Source organism: Planococcus citri, chromosome 2 (genome assembly GCF_950023065.1).
Source record: "Planococcus citri chromosome 2, ihPlaCitr1.1, whole genome shotgun sequence".
Classification (NCBI taxonomy): domain Eukaryota; kingdom Metazoa; phylum Arthropoda; class Insecta; order Hemiptera; family Pseudococcidae; genus Planococcus; species Planococcus citri.
In genome coordinates, this window is record NC_088678.1 from 33,361,263 (window position 1) to 33,384,166 (window position 22,904).

At 33.7% G+C, this 22,904-nt stretch overlaps 1 protein-coding gene and 1 long non-coding RNA gene across 2 annotated transcripts in view; one reads left to right on the plus strand and one right to left on the minus strand.

Annotated features, from left to right (window-relative positions):
• The window catches only part of LOC135835517 (uncharacterized), a 236,458-nt gene that overhangs the window by 126,569 nt on the left and 86,985 nt on the right, over positions 1 to 22,904 (minus strand). The gene's annotated exons all lie outside the window — the stretch shown is intronic.
• On the plus strand, positions 5,529 to 13,064 carry LOC135835488 (myrosinase 1-like). The gene is made up of 12 exons (XM_065349756.1): positions 5,529 to 5,686; positions 10,403 to 10,535; positions 10,612 to 10,745; positions 10,821 to 10,955; positions 11,044 to 11,166; positions 11,255 to 11,438; positions 11,534 to 11,628; positions 11,725 to 11,872; positions 11,961 to 12,112; positions 12,408 to 12,542; positions 12,634 to 12,740; positions 12,825 to 13,064. Exons 2-12 carry the CDS (start codon positions 10,442 to 10,444, stop codon positions 12,952 to 12,954), a joined length of 1,437 nt encoding a protein of 478 aa, XP_065205828.1. The 5' UTR covers positions 5,529 to 5,686; positions 10,403 to 10,441; the 3' UTR covers positions 12,955 to 13,064.

A 22,904-nucleotide genomic window follows, 5' to 3' on the forward strand; every position in this document is an offset into this window, starting at 1 on the left:
AAGATATTTTCAAAATGTAATTACCTACGACGAAATTTCATTTTGACTTGTTTTCACAGCTTCCAGTTACATACTCAACCAGTCAGAACTTAATTTCAATGTACGAAGATACGATAAATGTTATTGTTGACTTGTTTCATCGAGTCTTCGTCGAGTGTATAATACTTTTTTCATGCTGTATCAGAGAAAGTATCAAGGTTGATAAAATATTTCAACTTTTATGCAAATTATGAAATTTTACACACGTGACCTATATATTTTCGTACGATATTTTTTCCCTTTTTTTTTCAATTACCTATATGCGTCGACAATATTTTACTCGATACTCAAAAATAATAATGTATAATCTAGTTCTAATTTCATGAATACCAGACCTAGGAAATCATCGGGTAACATGATTATTGAGTATTTGTGATGACCAACTCATTATCATCACTCTTGCTTTTATTGATCAAAAGTAATTTTCGACGTTCTATTTGATTTTTTTGGTATCTACTTAAGTACCTAGTTTAATAATGCGGTCATCTATAATTTCATCATTTAGTTACTGCCTCTTATTTTTTATAATTTTTTTTCCGTGAATAATTTTATACCTACCTACCTACATTTATGATTTACCTACTTATTAAATTATTTTTCAAAAATTGATATTTTCAACTTCCTTAATACAATTAATTTAATTTTGAATAGAAGCCCAAAATAAAGTTGGAAATCGTCATTGATCAAAACAGAATCAAAAATGAATGACTTAAAAAAAAAAATCAGTATTTTTTATTTTGAACAATGTTATTTTATTGTCTATGTTACAATCAATTTTGAAACCTGCAAAATACATAGGTACACTGAATAGCCAGGTACATAGATATGTTTAATCATACCATTAAAATGAAAAAAATCCACCCATGATACCTCTACCTACCCTATTTACTCTCTCTAGCTCGAAAAATACAATTTTTTGATATTTTAAAATTTTAAAAACGTAAAAAAATTAGAAAAATGTGAATTTTTTTCAAATAATTATCGCATTTGCTGAATAGTTAGAGCACAACATGAGACCAAAAATTAGTAAAAATTCTTACCTGTTACTTTAAAAATATTTCATTTCAAAATTTCATTAGATCGTCCAAATGAGATGGAATGTTTTCAGAAGGATTTCAAAACATGATAGGTTTTGCATTGCTCTAAAAAGAACATTTTGAATCTCTTTTGAGCTAATTTGGATTAACTGTATTATTCATTATTTCATTAGGAAATGTCCTTCGAAGCAGTGACACAAAAAATGTCCATAAAGAACCAGTCATTTTACCATAAGTATTAAGTACATTAAGACTCTCTTCGAAAGAGGAATGACCGGAAGTATAGTGCACATTGCCAATCAAGGTGACACTCCGCCTACAACATTGGAAACTCGAAGGGGCAGTTTATAAGTCACATCGTCAATCTTCTTTAAACATGACAACTCTGCTGAATGAGTAGAAAAGACCACAAATTTTTCCAACTTCAAAAAAGTGTTCGCTTATCTCACAAAAATGAAATTTGGTTTGGAATTTCAGGACTTTAAAGATTCAAGGGTAAAGTAAGCTTTTTCATTACTTAAAATTTATCAACTTGAAACTTCTCCAATTTTGAAGAAAAGATCGTAACGTGAGACGATAATTTTTTTTCTATAGAATAATAATTTTTTTGACAGATTTTACATCAAAGTTCTCACCATAGGACCTCCGTTCTTCGACATTAAGCCTTTTGAGTTCTCCTATAAAATTTATTCTTCAACTGAGGATCATAAAACACGTGACCATTATTCGAATAAGTAGGCTTACAGCAAATTCCCAACTGTCGAGCCATTTTAAACACAACATCTCTAATAGATATACGAATGAAAATGACCCCCCCCCCCCCAATCAATAATAATTCAGAAAAAACTCTTGTTCAATCTTCGTCTTGAAAATTTATCTCAAGAATTTTCTGGCGACAAAAAACAAACAGGTAAACTTTCATTGTTATAAACATACGAGTATTAGGCATAAATATTCGCCTCCAGATAGTACTATTTCACTGCATGAGGAAAAAAACCCTTTGCATCCGCAAATAGAAATCGAAACAATGTCAGAATTGACGTACAAATAGACTAGAATAGGTATCTATAATCACCCATACCCATACTGAATAGTCACGTACCTAGGACCTACATAATACAACAAAATACATTACGTCTATCTTGAGAATCCGGTTTTGCGGCGAAAATTCTACGCATTGAGTCACTAGGATTTTTATCACGATTAAATCCACGTTCAAGTTCAAGCTAACAGACCATGCAGAGCAAACCCGAGTGATTCATTAACATTACAAACGGGAATCAGTTCAAATGGTTACGTTCGAGCGGGTATTTTTTCAAAAATTTTGTCGAAGATGCGTTATTCCTATTTTACCCAGGTATTTTGTATATTTAATTGAATCATCGTCGTGAAGAGTAGGTAAATTTAATATGAAATAGATAGTTATTTTAGTGAGCATCAAATTGTTACCTATAATTGTTAGCTATTTTTATGCTCATCGAAATGAAATCTTGGATATGAAATATACCTGCTCGTACGCATATTTCTACGTCTACCTGTGTACGTACAGTCTGGATGTTACGTAACGTGTAATTTGCTCGTATTTTGCAAAATCGTGTATCTGTACTTAGCACTACACAATTATATTGTTTAGATTATTCAATCAATCGTCTTCAGAATTCATCGACGAATTTTTTCACCTAATTTTTTTATGGAGGCGGTTTTACACGTTTCCACACTTGGTCAGCAAAGAGCAAATACATATAGGTACATAAAGATATAAGGCAAAAGGTCAAGAGATAGGAGAGAGGTGGTCAGCGGAAATACAAAATTTTACTGCCAAAGCAATATTTATGAGATTTTTTTCATTTTCTTTTATTCTTTTTACCATATTTGCATTCCAAATGCGCAGAAAGATCATATCAATTCCATAGAGACCTTCAGTTGAGTTGAAAGTTACTTAGAGAAAATTTTAGCTCTGACGGTGCTCTTGGAGGGAGGAAATGGGTTCCTGAAGAAGGGAGATTTTCGAAAAATCGTGGTTTGTTTCGCTCCTTCTGAACTCAACATGTTTATGGGAAAAATTACCCAGTCTCAAATGAATACATATTTGAGATTCTGCGTTGATCTAACAAGGAACCCTCTTGAGGTGTCACACTCCGATTTGAACGGGACCGCGATTTTTGGAAAGAGCATAGTCTAAAACCCCCAAAACCAAATTTTCAGCTGTCCAAGTTCATTTTTCGATTTTTGGCGAATTTTTGAAAATTCAAAATTGACTGTTTTTGGCGATTTATGCTTTTTTTTTAAAAGTACGTACTTGGTCAGTAAAAATGGTCATAATAAGTCCCAAAACTAATATTAATTACCCAAATCCAAATTTTACCATTTCCAGCCATTCTGGAGCCTCCAGCGCGATTTTTCAATTTCTCCAGAATTTAGAATTTGCTCCAGAAGGCTTGAATATGCAGTTAGGCAGCTAAAAATTGAGTTGTGTATTATACTCGACCTGTTTAACGAGTTTATCTACATTTGAACCGATTTCGGGAGTGACACCTCGAGAGTGGTTTTTTGACCAGCTTTTCTCAAAATTAAAAAATCAAAAAAATCAAAAGATAACCGTTCGTGAGGGAATTTTTGAAATTTGTGCGAATCGCTGTATTTCTTCAAGAACTAACCCACGGAGCGCAAATTCTACCAATCTCAACAGTTTTGGAGCAAGAGTGCACCTCAAAAAACCACTCTTTGTCACTCTGAAAATCGGCTCAGATGTGGATAAACTTGTTAAACATTAAAATGTCGAGTGTAATGTACAACTCGATTTTTAGCTGCCCAACTTCATATTCACGCCTTCTGGAGCAACTTCAAAATTCTGGAGAAATTGAAAATCTCGCTGGAGGCTCCAGAATGGCTGGAAATTGTAAAATTTTGTTTTGGGGGGTTAGTTACGTACAAAATACAGCGATTCGCGTGAATTTCAAAAATTTCCACACAAACGAAAAACTTTTGATTTTTTGGATTTTTCAATTTTGAAAAAAGCTGGTCAAAAAACCACTCTTGAGGTGTCACTCCCAAAATCGGCTCAAATGTAGATAAACTCGTTGAACAGATTGAGTATAGTACACAACTCGATTTTTAGCCGCCCAACTGCATATTCACGCCTTCTGGAGCGAATTCAAAATTCTGGAGAAATTGAAAAATCGCGCTGGAGGCTCCAGAACGGTTGGAAATTGTGAAATTTGGATTTGGGGGGGTTAGTTTTATACAAAATACAGCGATTCGCGTGAATTTAAAAAATTTCCACACAGGCGGGAAACTTTTGATTTTTTGGATTTTTTAATTTTGAAAAAAGCTGGTTGAAAAACCACTCTTGTGGTGTCAATTTCAAAAAATCTGAAAAATTTCGTGTTTTCAACTATTTAACTCAGTTTTTTTAAAATGGCAATAATGACCAAAAAATTGGAACAAAAGGGCACTTTCTATCAAGGGACCTACCAAAAAAAATTGAGCAAAATTGGAAGATCTGATGCCATAGAAAGTTCGTCTTGTTATGGAATGACTACCTGTGAAAAAAACAACTTTAAACTTTTTCACTTTCGCAATTTCGAAATTTAAAAAAAATGAGATTTCAATGATTCGATTTAGAATACCTACAGTTTTTTTGACCAAAAAAACATGATTTTTCTATTTCAAAAAAAAAATGAAAATTTGAATTTTTATGTACTTTTTAAAAGTCAGGATAGGGGAGGACGATGTCAACAGCTGTAGACTCCAAACGCTCAGGGTGAATCATAATGTACTGAGAATGATGAGTAAAATTTTCCGAAAAGATATTCTTATTGACTTTTATTGTTTACTTGTAAATGAAAACAGAAGAAATAATTTCGCTTTATTAAACACAGCCCAACCATGGCACCTTCCAGTATCGATATACGAATCGGCGGCGACACAGAAGCAAACGTTATTACCTTTTCTAATTATTATTCATTGTACCTACTACCTACCTACACATAGGATAATTTTACTGCGTAGGTAATTCAATTTATCGAAACAAAAAGAGGAGAAAATTTCCATAAATGATGAAAATTAGCCAATTTATGTCGTGAAGTCACTCGTTTGAAATGCAAACTTCGCCAACGGACGAAAAGTAGGTAGGTAGGTATAGGTAAGTGTAAATTTCTAAAACACGCACAGCTGATTACTTAATTTCAATAATCCAAGTGTAAACGAACGCGAAGACGAGATCGGATATGTCAACGGAAAGAAAAAACCTCCCGATGACGGTCTTGTTTCAGACGAATCGTCTTCAATATTCAATTATACGGTTAGAATACAACGGTGATGTATAGGTAATTCCTACGGCAATTAAGGAATAATATTAGCAATCGCCAAGAAAGCCCGCGAACGATGACTTGCGTAGGAGGAGAAGGGGTATGAGGAATTCCTTGGACCTGTTATCGACGACGTCGATCGAAGTATGCACGTGGTATAGCGACATGTATACCTATACTACAGGTGATAATGCGTTTATTATGTGAAATATCTGGTTTAAAAAGCCAACCGCGCCGACATCGTGCTCAGTGTTTATTGTTTTGCCAGTAGGACGAGATTTTCAGTAAAAGATTAACAAGGTAAGACATTTTTTACATTTTATCACTCGCTTCATTTATTCTATTATGAAAAATTTTTTTGCTATAGGTATTGGGTAGTACTTGACAAGTTGCCTAATACCAAATTTTTTAAAATATCGGCTAAAACTTCCTTTAAATGGAAAATTCCTCTCGTGTTTTTTACTTTCACATTTTTGAAAATATTTTCAATCATTTTATATTTTAATCGAATAGTTGAAACGCGACGTGCTTATGGTAGGGATAACTCGTTTCAACAAACGTGGGTTTCATATTTTCAACATTTAGGTATGTAAATTTTTTTTCAAACTAAGTATCAAAATTTCTTTCAATTTTTTTTCAACGATTTATTTATGTACTAATAAGTCTTGCCACCTTTTAAGCACCAAAATTCCATGGGACTTTTTTCACAAGTTTCAAAGACCAAGTAAAATTTTCAAGCCTCCTCCCTTTTAACCAAGAAAAGAAAGAACCTTTTGGGATTCCTTCAAGAGTTTAAATTTTTCAAATCGCTTAAATACTGCATAAATGAATTTAAAAATCGAATCACTGAGTAGGTACTTACTTACTTACTTACCATTTCAAAAATTGTCGTTTTTGGTCAGATTTTGTTACATTTGTTTCAAGGTTGAGAATAAAGGTTTCGGAAAGTCCAATTTTAAGAACAAAGAACCGAAAAAATTAAAAATATATATTGAGGCAACTACATACATAATTGTGGGTATTTGAGCTACCTTTTGACACGAACAAAATTTCCACGTCAATTGGACCACCAAGAAGTGGCAGGGGGTTCGGCGATTTTTTTGAACTTTCTCCTGTGGAAAAACCTTTTGAAGGGATGACCAATGGCGCAAATCGCAGCCCTCTAGCCCATTTTTAAAAGGCAGCCAGGGGGTGTCAAAGTTTTCAGTGAACCTAAAATATCATCCATTTCAGCAGTGGATTAGTCGATAACCGCGATAACTATCAAAAATGGAACATTTTCCCATAGTTAGGGGTTTTGAAAGGCGTTTTGGTGATATCATAAAAATCAGTGTTGCCACTTTTTTTCGTACGAAAATCAGCTCGAAAAGTTTCGAAACGCAATTTTCATATCGTTCCGACTCTCAAAAATTCTGAAAAAAATATATTACGGACAACATTTCATGCTGAACAACAAATCAAAAAATTGGGATGGTACCATGTTGCGAAGTTGATTTTAAAAAACTCAAAGTTTGCGAAAAAAATGTGATTTTTTGATACATACCTGTTGAAAAAGTTGAAAAACCCCTTACACTCGATGAAATGAACTCCTCACAAAAAAATAAAAATTCGAAACGATTCAAAAAATGAACGAATTTTTATTTTTTTGTTGTGAGTGTAATTTTTATCAACTTTTTCATGAAATACGTCAGAAAGAAATCAAAATAAGACAACTAAATAAATTTAAACTTTTTTTGACGTTTGAAATTGAAAATTGAATTTTTTCGAATTTTGATTTTTTTGTGAGAAGTTCATTTCATCGAGTGAAAAGGATTTTTCAATTTTCTCAACAGATACGTGAAAATAGGGGTCAAATGGGTCAACTTCACCTATCAAAACTTTTTTTCACGATTTAAATCAAAAAATCGTATTTTTTCGCAAACTTTGAATTTTTTAAAAACAACTTCGCAACATGGTACCATCCCAATTTTTTAATATGTTGTTCAGCATGAAAATTTGTCCATAATATATTTTTTTCAGAATTTTTGAGAGTCAGAACGATATGAAAACTACGTTTCGAAACTTTTTGAGCTAATTTTTTGTACGAAAAAAAGTGGCAACAATGATTTTTATGATATCACCAAAAAGCCTTTCGAAACCCCTAACTATGGGAAAATGTTCCATTTTTATAGGTATCGCGGTTATCGAGTAATGTACTGCTGAAATGGATGATATTTTAAGTTCACTGAAAACTTTGACACCCCTGGTTGCCTTCAAAAATGGGCCAGAGGGCTGTGATTTGCGCCATTGGCCATCCCTTCGGAAGGTCTTTCCACAGGAAAAAGTTCAAAAAAATCGCCGAACCCCTCTACCACTTCTTGGTCCAATTGACGTGGAATGACCCCCATGAATTGACTAATAAATGAAACATTTCAACGAAATGATCAATTTTTTTTTTTAAATATCAAGATCAAATTTTACACCCATACTGGATCTAGATCGGAAAATCTTTATTGAAATAAACGTGACAATCTTTGCAACTGTGTGATTGATACACATGATTTAAAAATAATTTCAAACTCTACTTCCATAGATCGGAAAATCTTTATTGAAATAAACGTGACAATCTTTGCAACTGTGTGATTGATACACATGATTTAAAAATAATTTCAAACTCTACTTCCACAGCGAGGCAACAGGTAAATCTCTAGTTATGTAGGTAAGGTATCCTAAAGGGAACTTGGGCATGACCATGCACCACATATCTGATGAACATTTTCCATGCCATGTCTCAGAAAGCCGCGAATGTGTGTTCATAAAATACACGAGCATAATATTATATCGAAAGCTTACTGCGTATTTTACCTTGATTTCAAAATTACTTTGTTGCTAAAATTGCAACTAAACGAGTTAATTTATTCGAATTTTAAGTAGCTATTAACGACACTATTCGCACTAGCTATTTAAAGTAAAATGAACGTGAATTATAGCTCCATTTTCATATTTTTCGACTCGGTTAAGAAAAGCCGTGCTTTCGACACGTAGCTCAATAATTTTTGAAATCGTAAAAATCTGGCTGATTAGCGTATCCACTTTCAATTAAATGACTTACATTGATTTTGAAATCGAGACGATATAAATTTTGCGACATGCATTCGGAATGTGCCCTTTTAGATCCTAGAATGCGCCTACGTGATAATAATATAGCCTATTGTGAATAAAAAAGAAAACAATTAAAATCTTACAATTACCCGCTGTACCTACTCCGAAAGATTCTGCGCTTGCGGATACACGATTGTAGATCTGAGCGCCGTTCACTCTATACAACTTCCAGTTTAATTACAATACAAACCTTGAAGAAATTGAAGAATAATTGTATTGATGTATAACTGTATCAAAACAACTTTATCTTCGGGGCAATTAGGGCTTAAATTTATTTACGAGCATGTAGGTACCTATAAATAAGTTCTTATTTTAACAAAAACCTCGTTATTGTTGAAAAAAAAACTGAGAGCATTGTGTGCTATATGAGCACGCAGCAATCGAAATTTATAATTGCATGATTTATTTCATCCGAGTCAATCGAATTTTATGATAGGCATGTACCTACCTATGTAGTGTAACATGTCTCGTTAATAATTTATTTAGGAACAATTATAACATTAACACACCTTTTTTTGTTGAACTGGATTTGCACGACTTGGTGAACTATAAATCGGATAATTTTTTAGTTAAGCGAGGTACATAGTAAAAGTAACATGATCACTGCGAATTCATACCCTACAGTATTTTTGATTCGAGTTCATTTTGACGTATTTACGATTAAATAACCAACCAGCGAACGTAAGATTTGTAACTTGGAGGGCTGTATACTCGTGAATGCATTCTCGGCCATGATATTTATTGTTGTACGAGTAGGTAATGAAAAATACAAGATCGGTATCATTTTTTCAACAACTGAAAAAAAAGTATTGCACTTATAAGATGATCACGAAGTTATTACCTACGTAATAAACGAAAACACTGTGGAAATTGTAATAAAAATTAAAAATAGATTTAATGAGTTCTGATGATGTCTAAAAACTGAAGGAGTTTATTTTTGGACAAGCTGTTGAATCACCGCGATAATTCGAACCTCAGTAATTATCTTGAGGCTCTGGAGGCTTTGAAAGCTGAGGGCGAGACTACCCTACGATGGACTCCTTCAAAGTTCTATTACTGGGTCGAGTTCTGAGTAACCTCGACTCGTGCAAGTGGATAAATCATGGTGCCTATTCAACAATTTTTTGTCGTTGAAAAAATCACTACTTTTTCACTAGTTTCTTCACTACCTTTTTTCAATTGACCAAATTTTCAGAATGCTCTCCACTCGACTCCCCCCCCCACACATGGCACCCAAAAAATGAACAAACAGGAAAATTTTCAAAAAAATTGAAATTGGAAGAACATTTTTGTGTACATACAAAAAAAAAACAATACAAAAATGATCTTATTTACACACGTTAGAAAATAACACATAGGTCTATGAACATTTTTTTTTCAATGATTTGAAGGTTTTTGTTGCGCGTTTGAATTTTTCATTTTTTCACTGCGCCTTTATTTCGACTAAATCCACTACTTTTTCACTACTTCAACTCTTCAACTACTTTCACTACCTGTTACGAGTAGATACGCTGCTGATGTTCAAGTTGTGTATGATAAAAACACTTCAAAGGATCAGACAGTGTATTAACTTATCGCGTTATTTAATACTGAGGTAACTTGAATGTTATTCGAACATCAAAACATAAGAATAAGAATTTTTTATATACCTACAAAGATGGCAATTTAGAGTGTGTACCTGATACCTACGAGCATAAAACTGAAATCAAGAGATCTTATATCTCTCTAAGTATTTTACTCACTTATACATACAAATGAGACGATGATTATTCTGTCTCGAGTAATTGTTTAAATTAGAGTAATAGATACCTAGGTACTCTGTCTTTATCATTTGACAAACATTCATTTTATGACGCAAATATTGTAATTTTTCAGCTCTACAGGGTAGGACGTTTAAACGCTGAAACTAAAATCATGAAAGACAAAATTAAAACTCAATTTCCCGAAGGATTTATGCTTGGTGTGTCAACAGCATCTTATCAAATTGAAGGAGCATGGAATGAAGATGGTAAGTTTAAATAATTACCTACTGAAAAAAAAAACAGAGCAACTAGAATTATTTCTAAATGCTTGATTCATTTTAGGAAAAGGAGAAAATATGTGGGATCGTCTAACTCATACGAATCCAGCGTCAGTGGATAATTGTGACAATGGGGATATTGCCTGCGATTCGTATCATAAATATAAAGAAGATGTAAAATTGATTAAAGATATAGGGGTAAATTGGAATACTTATTTAATTTTTAAATTATCTACATTTTTCAAAATTTTGATTTTTTTTTTGAATATTCAGTTTCAGAATTACAGATTTTCAATAAGTTGGTCGAGAATTTTGCCAAATGGTGATTTAACTTGCATAAATCAAAAAGGAATCGATTACTATCATCGTTTAATCGATGAATTAATAAATAACGGTATCGAGCCAATGGTAAATTATTGTCCTAATTTTAAAAACACGATTAAATCGATTCAGGTTTACACCTAACATATCTAACAAAGAAATACTTTCATTTTAGGTAACATTATATCATTGGGATTTACCACAACCTCTCCAAGATATCGGAGGCTGGTTAAATCCATTACTGGTGGATTATTTTGAAGATTATGCTCGGTTAATTTTCCAACTATATGGTGATAAGGTAGGTAAACACTAGACAGAAAGTGAAAGTATATAAATTTTGACATAAACAACTTGACTTATATTTTTTTTTTCAATTCCAAATATAGGTAAAATGGTGGAATACGATAAATGAACCATTAGAAATAATTCATGGCTATACCGAAAGAAGATATGCTCCTTATCTCACTTTGGATGAATTTGGTGGTGATTACATGGCTGGACATACATTACTCAAAGCTCATGCGAGGGCATATCATGTTTACAATAAAGAATTCCGAAGCACCCAGCAAGGTATTTTATACTACTTTCAAGCATACAACTTTAATTTTGTCATTTAGTATGAATTATCTCTTTACCAAAAAAAAAAAAAAAAACATATTCTGCAGGAAAAGTAAGCATCGTTCTGAGTGGATTCTTCCATGTTCCAAAATCAGATTCTCAAGAAGACAAAGATGCCGCAGAAAGAGCAAATCAGTTTGAAGTAAGATTTTTAAAAAAAAAATTGAAAACATATTTTCTACATTGGCTAAAAAGTTATCGACCTAATTACTACAATAATACGTACTTCATTATTTAGTTTGGTTGGTTTGGACACCCCATATACACTAAAACAGGCGACTACCCGCCAATAATGAGAGAACTAGTTGATAAAAGAAGTAAAGAAGAAGGAAGAGCGAGATCTAGGTTACCTATATTTACACCAGAAGAAATAGAAGAACTTAAAGGTATTACCTATTCAACATAACCATTTTATCAAAGTAACAAAACCAAACAAGTAAATCATATTTTGACATTTCATTGTTGATATTCCAGGAACATATGATTTTTTGGCAATGAATCACTACACATCCAGACTATCTACGCCAGGAATTGATCCAAAATCGAAAGCCAGATTTCGCGATGCCAATTTTATTGATTTTATTGACGAAACCTGGCCAGTGTCAAGCTCTTCTGAATGGTTCAAAGTAGGTTTTGAGGAATTCTAATTTTTGATTTATAGTCCCAACAACATATTTGACAACGTGTAACTTTTATCCAATTCAACAAACTGTTAGTCAAACGAGTTGCATAATCTTCTAGAATAATTTGAGAATATTTCTCAACAAAACATACAACAATAATCTTGGCTCAATGAAAACCCCCATACGTCAAAAATATTATTATGATTCATGAACATTGTTCATACAACGTAATTGATAGAATAGGAACGTTAATTCAAAGAAAATTTTCTACTTTTTTCATAATTTTTTAATTCACTAGGTTGTTCCTTGGGGTTTCCGTCAAATGTTTCTTTGGTTGAAAAAAGAGTACAACAATCCACCAGTATTCATCACAGAAAATGGATATTGTGACTCCGGACAAATTACAGATATTGACAGAATCAATTATTTCAAAGTAAGAAAACTACTTGGGTACAAATTAAAAATATACCTACAGATACCTAGGTAAGTTTATTAATTTTCAATGACGTTCATTTGTTACATAGGATTACATTGGTGAAATGTTGAACTCAATACACGAACATAAGTGCAACATAATTGGTTATAACGTTTGGTCTCTTTTGGATAACTTTGAATGGACTGCTGGATATGGGTAAGTACATATTTTTTCCTTTAATCAACATCATTAATTTATGTTCCTATGCAAATACGTGACTTTGAATGATATAAATTACAGATGTAAGTTTGGAATTATTCACGTTGATTTCAAGGATCCAGAACGAAAACGAACTCGCAAATTATCAACCAAATTTTTGCACGATATGATTGAACAGAGGTCTATTCCAAATGTTGATTACTCAGCTTAAATACTTTCACTGTAAATGAAAACGATTTTTTTTTTCAAATGTAAATACAATTTTTTTTTAATAAATTGAAATGTACCTAAATTACAATAAAATATTTTTATTGATCCCAACTAACCCAATTTTTTTTCAACTGCAATTATTTATAGGTAGGTAGGTAGGTACTTGATATGCATACCTTATGTACTAGTTACATTGAATTTACACATAGTGAATTAAAAACTGAAAAATAGTGTGGCTTTGTGGTCGTTACCATCTTTTTTTTTTGATTTTATATTTTTTCTCTCATTTTTTGGAATAATACTTACTGTGAATGAATTTGAAAGTACGATACAAAAAAGGTGTTAGTTTTGAAATCTTGATTCAATTGTCAAAGAATTTCCCGAAGATACTTGGCATCTTAAGCAGTTTTTTGCCCCGAGTAGACAAAAAAGTGTGGCTATGGTACTATTGCAATGTTTTTTTTTTTTTTTTTTTTTTTTTTTGAAAAATGTGTGTACCTATTTGCTTTTTTAAATTCATTTTTTAAAAATTTTATGGTTTTTGCTGATTTTTTAATTTTTTTTTTCTTCACTGAAACTCATCTCTTCAACGGGGATGATGATTCGAAAAGTCGTCAGCAAAATAAAATGTGATTAGACTACAGTGCTTGCTCTTGAAACCTTTCATCTCTCATCAAGTACATACTGTAAAAAGTTGTTGAGTCTGAAATTTGTTCATTCAATTTTTAATTCCGTCGTTGCTTTTGTCACCTTAGATACCTTTTCTTCGTTTTTGTACTTTTTATAATTTTTTTCTGCGAGTATAGTGCTTTTAAAATGATTTTCTGTCCTTGACATCTTTACTCGTTTTCTTCTATTCAATAAATTTTTTTTCAGCTAGAAGGATAGTTGGGCTGAATTTAAATATAAGCCGTCAATACTTGAGTAAAAACAAAGCAGGATGACTTTGGTGCTCCTACATGCAATCTCGATTCTTCATTAATTTTTTTTTTTGGAAAAATATAGTGATCATTGCATTTTTTTTTCAATGTTTGTAGCTCATTTGCCATCTTTCATCTTTTTCCCCTCTTTTGCCCCTTTCTTCAAAATTTTTTCCACTTCCTAGAATATTTTTTTCATGTGTTGACCTTGCGTGAATTTGATTTTAAAATTTTTCATGGCTTTCTCCATCCTCAATCTTTTTTTTTTTCACCTACAAATTCTTGAAATGAATTTGCGGATTTATTGTAAAAACAGCCAATAATTTTGAAATATTTTTTTGGTTTCGTGACTTTTTCAACTGTAAGGTTAGTTAAAAACGTTGAATTGTCAAATGGCCAAAACAAGAAAAGGAGGTTCAGAGAAGTTTCTTCATTTTTCATGTACGCAGATGTACATATCAATATTTCAATCTAATTTTTTTCGTATACTTATTTAACCAAAAACTTTAAATTATGATCTACTTTAGTCAATAATAGATATTGTTCATGAATCTGAATTGAACTTGTTAATGATGATGGCTCAATTGAGCTGGATGAAGACTTCCTTAAAAAGAAGCTCCAAATTATAAAAAAAAAAAAAAAAAAAAAAAAAAATTAGCGAAAGTATTGTAAAAACGAAGAGTAGGTATTGTGTTCCGACTCTCTCGCTACATAAGTATCTACCTAGCCCTCAACGTATGAAAGAAATAAAAGTAACATCATAACTAGGAGGCGCGTTATCGCGTTCAGCCTGCGTCTGACCAGTGCCAACAACCGAGCTAGCTTAAATTTTTTTAACACCCAAAAAAAAAAACAAAAAAAAATTCTCAAAATTTTTGCGCCCCTAAAATTTTGCGCTCCAAGCTGCAGCTTGGTCAGCTTCTAGGGTAATCCGCCGCAGAACGAAGCAGTTATTCAATAATCGAGTTCAAAGCTTCAAGTAATGTAAGGGGACAATATGCCTTCACTGGCTAGACAGGGATATTCATCGTATCTCTCTCAGTGGGATTATAAATCTTTCATCTAAAGGAAGTACTGGAGAATCCAATCAATAGTTCGATTCTACAGTACTTTACGTAGATGAAAGCATATACTCGATGCACTTAGGTAAGGTGTTAAGTACGTGGGAACCACCCAAGAGGTGTTTTCACATCGTTCCATTAAGGGCAGATGTGAAAAGCTCACAAGTTCGTAAAGCTCAATTCCTTCTCGACTCGAGGCTAGAAGCCAAGTTGAGATGGAATTGATCTTCACTTGTCGATTCGCGCTTCGTCTGGTAGGTCTGACCGCGGAAAAGTAATAAGGCCACTCACTCCTACGTAAGAGTTGTGCTTGAGTCCCAGGTCCTCTGCCTTAACGTTCGTGTTTAAGGGAGAGTATTCGCGTTTAAACTTAAGTCCTAAATTCGCTACCCAACGCGGGCAATTTGATAGTTACACGTAGGTGGGTAAAAGCGATCCTACTTACGCCACTATTTGGTGGAATATATATTGGTTATACGCGTAGAGTTTTATATGTTTTAGACTTAAGTTTCGTGTTGTAATTTTATTCCAAAATTATAATACACTTTTCGTGTTTATCGTGTGTTCTTATTTCGCGTGCGGTTCGAATTAATACAAGGTAAACTCGACTAAATCTGTTTAAATTTATACATATTGGTGTTGTAAAAGCTGAGCTAGCAGCGGGTAAGTACTATTTTAAAAGGTGATATATTACATCTCTTAGGGAGTTAGATTCATCCTGACCTACTAGGGAAATATTCTTATCCTCCTATCATTGGCAACGCCTCTATCTATCTATTTAACATTGGCGCCCAAACGTTCCTTTCTGTGAAAAGATTTACGACATTGACTGCTTGTTTAAAGTGACAGTTTACTCAAAACGTCATAGTAAACCTTTCCTGAAGGGTAGCACGTACTTTGCGAGACGTAATTCTATGCTAAAGGCTCGTAGGCCACACATTTAGCAAAGAATCGTAACTTTATTATTTAAAATAAAGGTACTTCGAAATTTTCAATCAAATTCGAAAATCCAAAAGTCTGATAATTTAAGAGTTTGAAGATTTGTTGGACTCGAAGAAATTTCGAAAACCCAATTAATTTCTGTGTATTTGAACTGAAAAGTACAAATATTCACGAAAATAATTATTCCAATACTCAGTGTATTTTTTATAAAGTGCTTTATTAACGTTTTTTGCTACTCGTTTTTTCTACCTACTCAAGGCTCTACTTAAAGTGAGTAACTTCAGATCAACATTTAGTTGAACTGAAAGGTAGAAAAGTTCCTCGAGAATCGAAAAGTGCGGACGACCTAGCAGAATCGATAATATTCACATAGAAAATACTCACGAGCATCCAGTTTTTCTTCTCAAAATAGCTCATTGTGAAGAAAAATTGTGACTAAATTAATCTAGTCATAAAAATCTATTGTGTAATTGAACTAACTGGGTACAATTATTCAATAAATTTATCCTCTCCTCTCTATCTAGTGGAAATTTTTTCGGAAAAATCTACCAGATAGCTTCCTATCTAAATTATTTCTTTCCTGTGCTTTTTACCTACGTCAAAATAGGTAACCTCCACCCTTTTTGTCAAAACGTAATTTTATACACTGTTATTTTTGTTTTAATTTGTTATTTGATTCGTAATCTATTTGATTACTTAATCTCAATTCAAAATTTCTAAAAGGGATTTGCAAATTTTCTAAATTTCTAAAAGGGATTTAAAATTTTGAGTGTGCTGTATCGTGGACATTTTTCTGTGTTTCATTAAAATTAAAAATTCGAAAAATAGGTTATTGTTAAAATATAGTTACGTATTCACATTAACCGCCACGCGCCCCAACCGCCACCCAGAATCGTGTAGTTTCTGTCAAACTACCCGCGACGTTGCATACAACAAACCACCCTCTCGAACAAGGGTGAAACGAACGTGTTTCTTAAGTGCTTGTTGACAGTCGCGAAGTACCCTGCAGAGTTGATAGACTAATTGATTCTTGAAAAACCTTAAAGGTTAACAAATCAATACTAAGATAGCACACGAAGTCTGCTCATTAATTTTTATTTTTATTTAAATACAGACACGAGTCTGGAAACCTTTTTCTCACCCTTACGTGTAGTTATATGAATCAGGACGGTCCTGCATTTAATACGAGAAGAAAAAAGGGAGAAAAGAAGGCGAGTAACATTCTGGAATCTAAGAGCTTAACACCTACGAAGATTTTAATCTCGAATAAAATCGAAAAAAGTACAGAAAGTACTCCAGAACAAGGAAAAATGTCGGACATTGAAGATTATATGCCACACATTTCTCACGAGTCACTTTTTGAAAGCCAGGTTAGTGATAATCAAAATGCAAGTACTTGTCAAATGGCTACTCAAGAAGTATTTGACAAAGAAAATGATCCACTAAACTTAAGTTTTGAAAAGATAATAGAAGAAGAACCTGAAAGGCTTCAACGACCTTTTCAACCTGGCGAATATAAGGAAGCATTAGATGATAAGACTTACGAATGTTTTTATAAAACTTGGGAATGGCAGGACGATATGCAGAAGGAAATAAAATTAAATTATGAACTTCAAGATAAACGCATCTTAAGAAATGCAAGATTAGCAGGAGAGGCTAAAGGCCAAGCTGAAGCAGCTATAAAAAAAGCTGAGGCAGCCACAACCAAGACAAATAAAGTCATTCAAGACGTCAGTTTATGGTACGACGATATCGACCATAAATTGAAAAAGAGTGAGAAAATCGCCAAAGAAATTTCAGCAGATTTATGTTCTACGAAAACTAAAATCAGGGATTCTTTGAGAGTCAGAGATGAGGGATGCCAGAGGATGTTGGAAGAAATTAAAACTATTCAACAAGGAATGACAGCACCTGCATCTGTTCGCGGCGATTTACAATTTATACCTCAAAAGTATAAAATGATTGACCCTAATTGTGTCAAAAATTCGGGAATTTATTTCTCCGACGAAATGAGACACTTTCCTCACGAATTCTTAAAGGAATTTGAGGATTTCTTTGAAGGAGTGGGATGCTCTGAAGCTCAGAAAATTATGGCTTTCAGAGCTGTGATTTTAACTAAAAATAAAACACAGTTCAAAGAAACCATAAAAAATATGAGCACCTATCAGGAAGTCAGAGATCAATTTTTATCATTCTATTGGAATATTGAAGCGCAAAATGACGCAATGATAGAATGTAGGTACAATAATGTACACGTCGATGACATAAAAAGCATGGCGGTACATATGATAAGATGGGCGAGAACTTTGAGCTATCGCACATATCATTATGATTCTGAGGTCATTCGTGTTCTAACGAATAAAGCCCCATTAGAATACAGATCAATGATTACTCAACCAGGTCAAACTATCGATCAATTTATTGAAAAACTTAGAGTTTTATCAAAAATTGACGTAGATCCCAAAAATGAGGTACCCTACGTAATAGGAAAAAGACCTCAGGTAACGGTTCAACAGCAGAAGCTGCCATGGACCCCAGCAGCTCAAAGTGCTCAAAACCCAACAAATACAAATAAAATTCGTGTACCTGTATATGCGAAAACTCCAGAAAAACCTTCAACTTCTACGAGCGAAGAAAGCTCAAAAACAGCTGAAATTAAAACTGAATCTGGAGTCCAAAAAGGGCCTAATGGTGAAATTATAAAGAAAAAATTTAAACCTAAGAGTCCTTCGACAGGTCAAGCTATACCAGTGCATCACTTAGAATACGATCCAGAAACTGATCAATATTACGAGTTGAGTGACACTGAGGAAGAAATTCCACCTATGAACGTCCAGGCATTGGGTATTTTAACGGATATTTTAAGTAACCCCAATGCTGACCCCCTGGACATGCAAATGCTAACAGGGGCACTTGTGAATTTGGCTAAAGCCAATTCGCAGGTGGGAAACGGGAGCCATTAGAGGACAGCGGGGCATCTTCTAATGACTTTTGGGCCCCCAGTAATATGTTTGAAGATTACATATGGGCTGGAGATGGCATAGCGCACTTTTTAAAAAGAGGCCAAGTACAATTTCAAGAGCAAATACCTGGCTACTTAAGAGATCAATTATGCTATGAGGATTTATTCGATAGATTAAAAAATGTGAATTTTCCAAAAAATAAGAGATTCATACTATCTTCAGGTCAAGTAGAAATCAACTACTCAAGAAAACCTTATAACGTACTTGAACAATTATTACGAAAAATAATTGCAATGCTTATAAATGAAAAAGAAGCAGAGTGCGTAATTTTACTTTTTCCTATAGTAAAGCCTAGAGCCATAGCAGAACAGGAAGTCACTATGGCTAGATATATCGCTTTTCGAGAAATTTACTCGAGAGTATGTAATGATACTAGGGTCTTTATTTGGAAAAAACCAGCTTACAGATACCTAGAAATGGAGACTTATCTCAACTCTCACGGTATAGAACGCTCAAGACCAAAAATGAGCGAATCTGGATTTGTGATGCCAAATGTGGATAAATTCCATTATGTAAAATCACTAAAGCGCTATTTTCCATTAATAGCGACGTATCACGAGCTATTTGTGCTAATGTCTGAAGAAATTTATAAATTTGAAGAAATTAGAGCACAACTTACAGCTACAGATGGACACAGGAGCATAACTGGACCCCTAAAGGACATTTATGATCCAGAAACAGCTCCATTTATTGACCCAGGTCATAAAGAAACGGAGTTAGACCAAGAGGATGAACTTTCTGAAGAAATGAAAAAATTAAATCACGAGGAGAAAAATTCCTCAATGACTTTTCTTCAACCTGTAAGCGTATTAAAACGCAAACTTGAGAAAAAACCAGTAAACGTGGTAAAAAAGCAACGTGTATCCTGGGCAAAGCAACTCAACTTGGTAAAATGTTTCGAAAAGGATGAACCCCTGAGAGCACTAGATGCGGTCGATAACGCATTAATTGACCCAGAGCAAATTTGCAGACATGTGGGGCCACAATTAGTGACCCAAACTGTGAACGACCCTACTTGTGTCATTCCAATACACATAGGCAAAAAGACCTTTGCTCTACAATTGGACTCAGGGGCCCTACCTAATGCAATTTCGAAAAAATTATTGACAACTTTATTAAGGGAGTCACCTGAATCCATCAGATTCATACCCCTCCGACGTACAGTACAACTAAGGTTGGCTGATAATACAGTCATAAGGTCAATGAGCCATTTAGCTGTAATTCAACTTGAATTCGGCACTGAGCTCATTGGAGTGCCATTTTATGTACTCGAATCGTCAGGAAGTACATTCATTATGGGGAGAATATCATTAGAATACATAAAAATTCTGATTGATATTCCAGAAAGAGTAGCCACCTGTAGGATGGACCCCAACAATGAATACGTAATTCCTTTTATGAATGCTGACGAAGCTCATGAAGCTTTTACCATATTCTCACTGACCCAAACCAGCAGGCAGGGTCATAGAATGGTTATAGATATGGCCAAGCACACAAAATTGGCTGATATCCATAAAGAAATCAAATTAGAAGAAGAAAAAGCTCGAAAACTTTTTCTTGAAAATTTGAATAAAGACCTATGTGATGCTGTGAAAAATAAATTAATCACACCAGAACAGGCTAAATTGGCAGAAGAAAAATTATGCCAATATAAAGACATCTTCAGCTTGAATCCGGGATGCTATAAGGGGGAAGAAGTGGACTTTAAGTTCAAATCTGGAAATGAACATTTAAAACCCTGGAGAGGTGAAAAGTTCAGACCAAGTAAAAAACTTTTACCTGGCATCAGGAAAGCTGTAGAGAAAATGCTGGCGCTCGATATAATTCGACCTTCTCACTCAACCTATATCAACACGCTCGCACCTGTTGTTAAAAAAAACGGGGATATTCGGCTCTGCTTGGATGCAGATGAATTGAATAAACATTTAGAAAATGTACTAACAGAGCCGGATACAATTGAAAGTATGATTTTTGATAATCCTGGGGATATCTTATTTTGTACTCTCGATTTTACTGCTGGATTTTTACAAAGATTATTGAATAAAAAATCCAAGCAATTTACTGCTTTTCAATTAGAGGGGCAAGTTTACGAGTTCACAAGACTACCTTATGGTACAAAAGTATCAAGTGGACTTTTCATACTTATGATCAATGCAATAATTGCAAATAAAAAGGGTCGTACCAAGTACGTAGACGATTTGAAAATTTCAGGAGAAACTTTTGAAGAGTGCTTGAACAACCTAATTGAAGTTTTTGAACTCATTCGCGAGAGTGGCTTAAAGCTCAACCCAACGAAAACCCAATTTTTCAGGAATCGAGCTGATCATCTCGGCTTTGTGCTCAGTGACAAAGGCATTGAGAAACAAAGTGAAAAACTGAAAAAATTGGAAGAGTTTGAAAAGAAAAATACCAAAAAGGGTAAATTTTCTTTGAAAAAGAAAAATGACATCTTAGCCCTAGTGGGACTGACGGGATTATATAGGAATTTTATTCCTGAATATTCCCAAATTGTGAAGCCCATTTATGAGCTCACGAAAGGTGAATCTCAAAATGTAGAGTGGGGAGAAGAGCAGCAAAAAGCTTTTGAAAAGCTCAAGGAATTATATAATAAAGATTTCAAATTGCAGCAACCCCCCCGAGAAGGAGATTTATATTTAGATACCCAAATATCGCACGATGCGATGAATGGAGTATTATTTTTCAGACGTGATGAGGAAAAACAAATCATCATGTTTGTCTCAAATGCTTTCAAAGAGCATCAGAAAGAATTTACATTATTTGATAAAGAAATAATGTGTCTCGTAAAAAGCATTTTAAAATTGCAAATGTGGTTACATGGAAGAACTGTTCATGTGAGATCAAATTTATTGCCAATAGTCAATAGGTTTAGAGAAATTTCTCAAACTCACAGAAAAGCAGCTCACTGGATTACAGTGCTCAACAGTTTCGACTTAGTATACGACATGATCCACTCAAATAAGTCACTTTATAAAATTAAAGCGCCTGAGCTGGAAATTAAAGCCTTAGAGCTTGACTGTTATGAAGCTGATATTGAAAGTTCGGACACTGACTTGGGAAATTCAGATACTGATATCGAAAATTTTGGTTCTGATCTAGAACCCATTTCAGTAAATTTTATGCAAGAACATATTTCACAATTGCATAGAAAATTAGAACAAATTGGTAAAATTCAAAGCTTTGATGTTACGTGCCAAAAAATTATGAGAATTTTAGAAGAAAAAGTTCCCATAAATAATAAGAAACAGCGTGACATTCAGAAACTGAAAATGATGAAATTTGAAATTCAAAATTCTAAGAACAATGAAAAAGTTCTATACAGAATTTTGGAAAATGGACTGAAAGTTCCATGTCTCCCAGACGAACTTTTTTATGATACCATAGATTATTTACACGATTCCTATGGTCATGTAGGGGCTGCGAAATTGGACATGATTTTTCGCAGAATTTACTACCATCAATGCTCGTTGGCATATATAAAGGAAATTTGCAATACATGTATCGTATGCAAAGTTAATAAAAGCTATACAAATAGCAAAACAATAGAATATGCACAAATTGAGGCATACGCTATTGGCGATGTACTCTCAGCGGACATTTATGGACCCCTACCTGCTTTAAAAAATCAGCCAAAATACCTCTTAGTTGTGAAGGATATTTTTTCAAATAAAACCTGGTTGCGCACCTTATTTCAAATTAAAAAGAAAGAAGTGTGTCAACAAATGGCTACAATCATAGAATACATAAGTAATAAAAATATTGAGATCAAAAAGGTCATAACAGATAATGGGTCACAATTTATCTCAGACTCATGGTATAATCTATTAGAAAACCATGGCATAAAAGTGGCGCATACAAATGTGTATAACCCACAATCATCGTCTGTGGAAAGGACGATGAGATCAATTGGAGATAAAATTAGGGTCAAATTAAATAAAAATCACGATCCCTATAAAACTCATCTGGGATGGCACCTACTCATTACTG